The sequence below is a fragment of the Euleptes europaea genome, chromosome 9 (genome assembly GCF_029931775.1).
Source record: "Euleptes europaea isolate rEulEur1 chromosome 9, rEulEur1.hap1, whole genome shotgun sequence".
NCBI classification, from domain to species: domain Eukaryota; kingdom Metazoa; phylum Chordata; class Lepidosauria; order Squamata; family Sphaerodactylidae; genus Euleptes; species Euleptes europaea.
This window is the reverse complement of record NC_079320.1, coordinates 59,432,023-59,441,659: the sequence shown is the minus strand read 5'-3', so window position 1 is coordinate 59,441,659 and position 9,637 is coordinate 59,432,023. Positions and strand designations below refer to the sequence as shown.

Sequence of the window (9,637 nt, the reverse complement as noted above, 5' to 3'; positions counted from 1 at the left end):
CACATGCAACATTACACCACACTGATTCTCACAGGTCATGTTTGAATGTATTATAGTGCGTCCTTTGAAAGGTTTCTCTGTAGGAGATAGGGTTGCCAGCTCTGGTTGGGAAATACCTGGAGATTTTTGGGGTGGAGCCTGCGGAGGGTGGAGTTTGGGGAGGGGAGGGACTTCAATACCATAGAGTCCTATTGCCAAAGCGGCCATTTACCCCAGTTGAACTGATCTGTATTGGCTGGAGATCAGTTGTAATAGCAGGAGATCTCCAGCTACTACCTGGAGGTTGGCAAACCTAATAGGAGGCCATCTGGTAGAAGAAGCAGTCATTCACAGATGTCTGTTAACTGTTTACCTTCATAAACCTTATGACTGAAACTTTATCTAGTCATTTACTGGTGCTTGCATCCTGAAAGTTATATTAAAAGAATGAGAGTGAGATTTGGACCAGGCTCGCTTTCTTAGCCACTATACTATGATTTATAGTAACAACTAAAATTTTAAAACTCAGTACTTGTTTTGTATTTCCCTCTCAAATAGGGTTAAATGTATGGTAGGCAGAGAAACGGTTTTGTGTGAGCTGAAGAATCTTATTACATCTTCAAACAGAAGACTAATTGTAATTTGTGGAGAAGCTGGATGTGGGAAAAGTACTTTCACAGCAAAAACAGCCACCTTGGCTTCTGACTGGATCTCTGGGTAAGGGCCTCTCATGTTCATTGTCAGCAAGGGGGAGGCGGACATCAGATACACTGCTTGAAAAAAGTGGAGTCTCCGCAGTTGTTGCAAAGAGTCTGAAAGAATGCAGCAGCATCTTCTTATTTCTTAAGGTTGTGATTTGCCAACAGCTTCTGAGGATTTCTTCAGCCATTACCAGGATCAAAAAAGCAGAAGATTTATTTTCTGGTAGCTAAAAAAGACCTATTTCAGAGTTGTTGTCCTTTCCTTTTAATGCAGGAACCTCAGAGTGGTAATTCGATTTATTGGCATCACTGGTGAAAGCAGAAATATCCGACTGATTCTCTTGAGTCTTTGCTATCAGATAGTGGATATTTACAACGTCTCTGTTAATTTATCTAAGGTAGCCGGTTAAATTTTGCTTCTTACTAAACCATATGAGTGATTACACTGAATCTTTACAGTGCTCTCCCCTTCTTTCCCAAGACACAGCAATGAAAAAAGTAGTGTGGTTTGAGTGACCGCAGAATAGGTTAAGTACAGAACTAACCTTGCTGGTCAAATAATGATAGGACAGAATCCAGGCATTACCTTTCTGTCTCCTAGCAGGTGATTTCAGAAATTGGGGGTGGGGGAGGGAGGAAGAAATCCTCAAGTGCATCATCATTATCATCAGGTACTGAGACCTGAGGCAAGAATACAGCCCATCTCTGAAATGGGCAGGCATGTCTTTGAAAACTCTCTTCCTCTCAGTTGTTTATGTATTGTTTTATGTATTCAGTAAGCCATTAGGAATCCTCCGTTGTCCACTGTTTCTGCTGAGCTGACACGACCCAACAGAAAGCATAGAATGCCTAACTATTTGGCACTGGGTAAAATATTTGCTGTGTTTCTCAAAAAAAAAAAAAAAAGGATTTTGAAGCACTGGTGGAAGAGTTTGTTTCCCTGCTGGAATTTGCTACACCAGACAAACCACTTCTAATATGCCTGGATGGGATAGATGAATTATCGGAGGAATATGATGCTGATCTTTCTTGGATACCTACTGAACTACCCAAGAATGTGTATTTTATTGCTTCCACGTGCACTGAATCAGGTTTTTCCCACTTACGGGAACTGGAGGTAAATCTATATTTTATAGGGTTGGAGGTTTTTTTATTCCATGCTTCCCCAAGGAGTAAAAAAAACACAGAGAAGTGTGATAACTTGGGGGGGTGTAATCTGTTGCAGCAAAATTATCCAGCAGTCCAGTGGCATCTAAAAGCACTGGGGACTCAAAGGGCTTGATTCTATCATTGGCATAGCTCTTATAGGTATGCCTGCCTTGAGGGACGCCTCAAGCCCTGCCTGCCTTGAGGGACGCCCACATGGGCACAGGCACAATATCAGGTTTTATAGGAAAGAGAAGGCCTTTGTGTGTCTCCTTTGTGCCCGTCTAACTCACTCCTCAGTGCCTTTATGCCACATCTGTTCTACTTGAGTTTTCTAATAGCAGAGCAGGGGAGCTGGTTTTGAGTAACGGAATTCAATGGAGGTTGAAGGCCTGAACCCTTTCTGCTTCCCTGCATGACCCCAAGGCAAACTGATGCTGCACATGTTTGCAATTTGCATGTTATTATGGACTGGGATGCCTATTTGATCGTTGAGTGGAGAAGGAAAAGGCTGAATGGTTATATAGTAGTAGGGTTGCCTGGTGGGTGGTTCTGGCGGGCATCATCGTGAATGCTTCAGCACCCAAACTCCCACATTTTGGGGGTTTGAATGTTAACTCAGGGGTTTGAGTGTTAAATCGGCCGTGGCAATGCGGTGCTTCTGGAAGTAAAATCTGAAGTGACATCATCACATGCATGCCCCAGCCCAGCCCCCTAAAACCTCCTGCTGATTGGGAGGGGGGACCTGGCAACCCTAATGATTTTAGCAGCCAGGATGGGTAAGGACAAGTGGTGGCCTTCATAGATCCCAGGATCTTGTCAACATCCATAATGGAAACTGGGTCAAAATGGTCCATAAATAGACCAGGCAGTGTATTAGGCCTTTCTTTTGATATATTTATATTACAACTGACATTCAGATCAGAGTATATTCTTGATATTTTATCAGCAAAAAACTTGGCAAAAGTATCACAGCTAATTTTCTGTTCTGGGGACAGTAAAAACTCAGATTTAAGTGTCAACAGATGCTTGAACTACCTTGAACAGTTGACATGGTTGTGAACTAGCTGAGGCTATAGTAGCACAGAAGTTATATCAATGAGCTCTGTAGCATGTTCTGTCAGTTTCAGTACAAGTCCTTTGCCAGCACCATTCTTGATGTCTCTCAACCCTTTTCAGAAACACCCAGTTCTGTGGTAAACCAGGGGGCTGTGTGTCATCCCAAAGGTAGAAGAGGTCAATGAGGGGCAACCTTGTTGGTAGCTCCAAGGAGCTTTATGTTCCATACTTCTACTGCGGCCTCAACAGAGCACATGTTTAAAATCCTAAAATCCCCCAGAGCATTCTGGGAACCAGTAGGATTCATGAGCCTCTGTGGGCGGACCATTTTAACTGGGCTCCCTCTCATGAGGGGTGTTGGAGCCACATTCACCTTGGCTTTGTGTAGGTAGTGGTCATTAGTTGAGATGAATGGCACTTAATAAACCATCTTCAAACCATGGCTTTAGATCCTGGGGTCAATCCCGCCTAAAGGTTCTGCATGTGGAAGGTGGGGTGTGAGTTTTGCTACTTCCCTATTCAGACAGCAGACCTCCAGTCCCCACCCCCCATCCCCAGCTATTCCTGGAGCAGTGTTTCAGGGGGTATTTTGGGCTGCAACAGGAGGAGGCAGGAAAGTCATCCTTCCACAGACAGCAATCTTTCCATCAACAGAAATTTTAGGTGGGATCCAAGCTGTGATTTGATGTACCCTAACTAACCATAGTTACCGTAGTGGAGTTGATCCATAGTCAGACAGGTACACTAACCAAAGTTAGTTTAATTCAACCATACTTTTGTGCAATGTCTGAACCGAACTAACTCAGGTTTAAAGGCTAATTGAAATGCGTTTCTTTTCTTCAGAAAAGAACAGTGAAAGAGAACATTCTACAAATACCTCCTTTAACATCTGGAGAAATCAATGAGATAATCAGCTGCAGGTTAGAAAAGGATTGCCGAAGACTCTCTCGTCACCAACATACTCTTTTAATGGAGGCATGTACTGCCTGCCCACTGCCGCTTTATGTATCCTGTGCTTATAAGGAGTCCTGTTCATGGGCATCGTTCAGTCCAGAGACTGAGGTGTGTCTTCCTCAAAACATACCTGACCTGTACGCACAAACCCTGAGCAGAATGGAAAAATCCCATGGGGAACAAGTTGTGAAAAAGGTGGCCGCTTATGTGACACTTTCAAGAAATGGTATAACACAGGAAGAGTTGCTTGATCTTATGTCAATGGATGAGGCGGTGGTTCAAGAAACAGCTAAATTCCAAAATGTGTCTGTTTCAGCATTCCCTCTGGTACTGTGGATGAAGCTTTTGGATGACCTTGGGGAGCACCTAAAAGAGCAAAGAAGTGACGACACTTATGTTTTCAGCTGGGCCCATACATCTCTGAAACACGTCTGCCTAGACAGATACCTCAAAACACAGGATTCCTGGCTTTCACTACATGCTACTTTTGCAGACTACTACCTAGGCAGAATGTCACACGATCTCAGAAAATACAGCGAAGTGTCTACTTTTCAGCCTTTAGCCTGGGTTTTGAAAAAGGAATCCAAAATTAGCTACGTATTCAACAAGAGAAAACTCCTTGGGACTCCGTATCACCTTATCAAAGCAAAGAATAGTACTGTTCTAATAAAAGAATGTCTGTTTGATTATGAGTTTCTTTTGCACAAATCCCAGGCTTTGTCAATTATCAGCGTAGAAGAGGACCTCCAAGCAGCCATCAAAACAGAAAGGTGGGTTCACAGCACTAGAAGAGAGCCTTAATCTGTCCATCATGGTGTAGCAGTTTGAGAGCTGGACTAGGACCTGGGAAACCCATGTTCGAATCCACATTTTGCCATGAAAGCTCACTGGGAGACCTTGGCCCAGCCTCTTTGTCTCAGTCTAACCTACCTCACAGGGTTGTTGTTGTGAGGATAAAATGGAGATGGGGGAAATGATGTTTAAGAGACCTTTGGGGTTCCATGGGAGAGAACAGTGGAATATAAATATTTCCCACATTCCTATTTACTCAGCACATCTGAAATCCTATCAGCATCTAATCTAACATGATAGAACTGATAATTGTGCTGTAGAAAAGAGCAAGAGCTCAGTAGCAACTTAAAGGCTAACAAAATTTCTGGCAGGGTATGAGCTTTTGTGAGTCACAGCTCACTTCTTCAGTCAATTTTGCTGTTTAACAATCCACTTTAAACCAAAGTTACATTCAAATGAGTCTTCCAATTGCATTACATTCAAGTTGCTTTGAATTTAATTTCCATTCTCTTCTTCATCTTGCCTTTTTTTTAAAAAAAATTTTTTTTACATGTAAGCACATGATAAGAGAGAAAAGAAATTCAAAAACGAACATGATGAATCTTTCTTTCAACAGGACTGTTCCTGATTTAACCTTATTAAGTGAAGTTGTAAAACTATCGAGGAAAGTTTTAGTTCAAGACCCAAGTCAAATGGCTTCACAGTTCATAGGTCGCCTCCATCAGATTGTGGCAGCAGATAAGCCAGTCGCCCCAGGTACTGCAATATATGAAATTTGGATTTGTTTTTTTGTTTTTTAACTCTGTTGTTTTTTTTGAGCTACAGTCACTATTTGTCAGCATTGGGCCACTGGGAAAGCAAAATGTTATTTACAGTCCTGTAGGATTGTGTACCAGCAGTGTCAAGGAGTGACTGGTTCTAGGTATCAGGTGGAAAGGGCTGTCCCACACCTAATTGTTCACTACTATGACAGTTAAGCTGCTTGTCCAAGAAGAGTGGTGGTGTCAGAAGAGCCAGCAGGCTGGAGGTGCGAATAGCCTTGCCAACTGCCCGGTGGGGGTGGGCAAAAGCCCGCCAATCTACTGGGCTGCCCGCCAATTCTTAGCTGGTTGGCGGGCGGAAGATGGCCAGCAGAGGAGGAGGGCCACAATTGGCATGCGTGCACAACCTGTGCGACATGTGACCATAGAGTTTCAGAGGCAATTGCTAGATGGATGTGATGTTGGCACGTCGCACGTGCTGCGATCACAGCCGCTGGCCACACCCCACAAATCTACTGCTGACGCTGAGGAGCGACCTGACAATCCTAGTGCAAGAACAATAGTGAGCCAACTAAGCAAGGCCTCAGCTAAATAGTTGCCCAGACTTGACCTATAAACATTTATAGCCAGGCCTTGTCAGGGAGAACCCCAAAAGTGGTTTTGAAATACAAACTTTAGAAATGTACACACTAATTTCAAGTTGTGTAAGATTAAGTTCCTTAGAGTGTTCCTTTCATTCTTTTTTTAAAAAAATATATTTTGTTAATTTTTATAAAGGGATACAAAAAAGAAGGGAAATGAGGGGAAGAAAGAAACAAGAAATCAAATCTATTTCTGCTTCCGAGCATTACACAGTCTAAGCTATTGTCAAATCAAAATAATATCAGTCGTCTTAAACATATAGCCATTGTTATAGACGCTCGCTGAGTAGTTTGTAGAATAGTTCTCTAAACTTCTTATTTCTAGTAAATAAATAAATGGCACGTGAGTAATGGTAATATAAAGGTTGCCATTTTGCCGTAAATTCGTCCATTGAGCTATTAAAAATGTTCCTTTAATTCTTGAAGGAAAACAATGGTCATTTCTCGTTGAAAGGCAAAATGTTAGCCAGCCCTTACTGTTAAAGAGGCTGAACATCAAAACTGCAATACTGGACTGGTGAAACAGACATGAGTAAAAATTGCATCATTTGACATTTCACATCGTTCATTTTAATAACAGGTACACATTATTCCCTGTTGATTCAGGTGATCCCAAAAAATATCTCTATCTGCCAGCCCTTTTGTCTCAATGCCTGAAGTCTTCCATTCCTGTCCTTGTACCTTCAACATCTTGTCTGATACCACCTGGTGGACTTCTTTGTGATCTTTTGACAGGTGAGAATGTTAATCTTTTAGGAACCATTAATTGCTACTCTTTGCAGTTCTTCCAAGAAGCATGATTTTTATAGGAGTTGTCTAAAAAGAAAGTAAAAGTTAAGAATTTAAAAAATAAATAAATTTAAGTTTATGGTACCCTTTATGTCCATTCTAACAAGTATATAGTTTTAATGTACTGCGTTTCAAATCCTCACTATTTAAATTTCTTTTCCACACTATTAGAAAACCAGTTGGTCATTTTTACACTTTGAGTTAAAAAAAATTCCATCTCTTTCCTGCATGCTTGTATTGACCAACCTGTCTGCAACACCATCCTATTCTTATTGACACTGATTTCACTTCCAAACATCTTCTCCATTGAAGCACATATGTAAAAACATTACTGCTGTTACATCAGTAGGGTTGCCAACCTCCAGGTACTAGCTGGAGATCTCCTGCTATTATAACTGATCTCTACCCAATAGAGATCAGTCCCTCTCGAGAAAATGGCCACTTTGGCAATTGGACTCTATGCATTGAAATCCCTCCCCTCCCCAAACCCCGCCCTCCTAGGCTCCACCCCAAAAGCCTCCCACCGGTGGCGAAGAGGGACCTGGCAACCCTATACATAAGTCAGTGGCTGGTGTTAACATCACTGCAATACCAGGTTAACACCAGGTTAAGGCATCTTGTACTGAAAAATAGCTGTTTGCATGTACCATGCTGAGTGCTAATGGGCCAGTTACAGAAGCAGCTGTAGCATGGGATTGCATGTGAGGAAGCAGTGTTCATGCATCTCTTGAAGCATATGAATGTGTTTACGCCTGTCGCGGTTCGGGCCGTTAAGTGCCTACACTCTTAGAAAGGACCCCTTCCTGAGAAGGGATATGTTATCTTATTCAGCGAGACACCACTAGACCGGAATCAACGGTTCCTAGAAACTTGTTATTGCTCCTAGAACATCTCTTGAACACGCCAATAAATTTATAATAATGGACAAGAGTAGAAGTATATGAGAAACACATTTATTTACATTATATAATATATGCTTTTTAGTTGCAAAGCCATAAAATATCATATAAGGATAGACATCATTAGTCTTAAACATGTTTATGTAGCAAGTAATCATTCACATTCTCTATGCCTCCATAAAGGAGTATCTTAGTCAGAATATACTCATAAAGTATCCTTAGTGCAATGCACCTTCATTCAGAATATAAGGTTACAGAAATCCTGTCAAAATATGGTTAATTCTTTGGAGAAAGATTTGGTTAGAAGCATCCTAACTTAAATCATTCAAAACATCATAACATTTCTGTACAGAAGACACACTATACCTTGCTGTGTCATCTGTGTCATCTGGAGTCCTCTAAGAATCTAAGCTCTATGAGAACATATGAAGTTATCCCAGAGTATCTGTATTTGCTAAGTCTTGAATCCTTTAAAGACTTCTATTAATATTCTTTACTGATCATCATTAAGATCAGGCATTGTCTATGTACATGCTATGCATGCTCTTTCTAGTTTTAGACAGCAATGCTGAATATATAAATACTATGTGTTAGCTTAAAGCTGTTTACAGTCTCTTTGACTGTGCCAATCTGTGTATGCACTGTACAATGTATCAGCATTGTGCATATCTCACAGAGTACAGAGAGTCTCCTTTCCCTTCAGGAACATCTCTGGTCTCTTGCTCTGAGGAGGTTCAGAAGTCCCTCTGTTAAGTAGAGGACGTTCTGACACAATCTCAGAGGTCTAGCTATTAGCCCTGTGTTCAGGATGCTCTTTAGCATTGGTAAGCCAAATAGGCTTAGTTGGTAAGAATCCATAAATCTAATGGACTCTCAGTGTTCCAATATATGGAAAGATTACCGCACTTAGATTCCCATTCAAAGAATAGGAATTCTAAGGGTCTCCATTCCCTTCTAGGAATAGAGCAGTCCCACAAGAAGACTGTAAGCAAGATATGTTGAAATATCCAGATCTTGATACTTCAAGATACCTCAGAGAACTGCTGTCCACGCAAGGATCAGAGTTTCAATGTTTTACATCTCAAGCCTTTTGAGATGGAGACATGTTACTCCAGAAAGCTGCAGTCTGCCAGTAATAACACTCTGAAGTACTGGCAGTACTGTAACTATATTTATACTGTTTCTAGACCCATTAAGATTGAAGAAAGCTCCTTTATCCCCTCCTTCTTATCCTTCCAGAGGGGTGCCTTTATTTCCTCTTATCAGATGTCAGGAGCAGTGCAGCAATGGCTTGGTAAGCAGCTGCTCATGTCTTCTGATGTCTTATGTCCAAATATGGACTTCCTTTCCTTTCACTCCTCTTTGCTTAAAGTATAAACACTAATTTCTGAGTTACATGATCATGTTATATACATAATTTATATACCATCCTCTTTGTTAGGACAATATGCATTAAATGAGACTACTTAGAAATCTGTAGCACAACATTTAACTATATAACTCATAAAACACAATTATAGCTGACAATGTCACTTGCAAAGTGTCTTGTTTACAGTAGTTAGTAGCATTGCCTCTAGCGAGATTACAGAAGAGCAAGAAACTGTATTACTCATATCTTTAAGAGAACTTTAATGCCTTTAAGCTATATTAAGCACAGTTTCAGCTATTAAGACCTTGAAAAGGACTAGTGTTCTGCCTTTGAGATTCTGACATCTGGCAGCTGAGTCAGAAAGGTGATTTTAGTCAACCCTGGACTGATAAGGGAAGGTACCCTGCGCTGCCCCTTCAAGGACAAAGCCAGAGTAACCTTAGTTAGCTTTTGATAGAGCTGACCTTGAGAGCATTCTGTCAGCCTTTCGTAAGCTGACAGGCTTTTCATTACACAAACCTCTGCAGTGACTCAGTTTGCATGATGT

The 9,637-nt window shown here is 41.3% G+C and overlaps 1 protein-coding gene and 1 long non-coding RNA gene across 2 annotated transcripts in view; both read left to right on the top strand.

The window, feature by feature from the left end:
* The first annotated feature begins 588 nt into the window (after window positions 1-588).
* LOC130483061 (uncharacterized) lies at window positions 589-3,773 on the top strand. Its single transcript, XR_008933513.1, has 4 exons — window positions 589-696; window positions 955-1,078; window positions 1,588-1,797; window positions 3,729-3,773. It is a non-coding gene; the product is annotated as an uncharacterized LOC130483061 (long non-coding RNA).
* Window positions 3,774-3,998: 225 nt separating this feature from the next.
* LOC130482358 (uncharacterized) overlaps window positions 3,999-9,637 on the top strand; it is a 30,272-nt gene continuing 24,633 nt past the window's right edge. Inside the window, exons 1-3 of the mRNA XM_056855066.1 lie at window positions 3,999-4,609; window positions 5,248-5,387; window positions 6,640-6,768. Of these exons, the coding sequence (XP_056711044.1) occupies window positions 3,999-4,609; window positions 5,248-5,387; window positions 6,640-6,768 (880 nt within the window). The remainder of the gene's footprint in view (window positions 4,610-5,247; window positions 5,388-6,639; window positions 6,769-9,637) is intronic.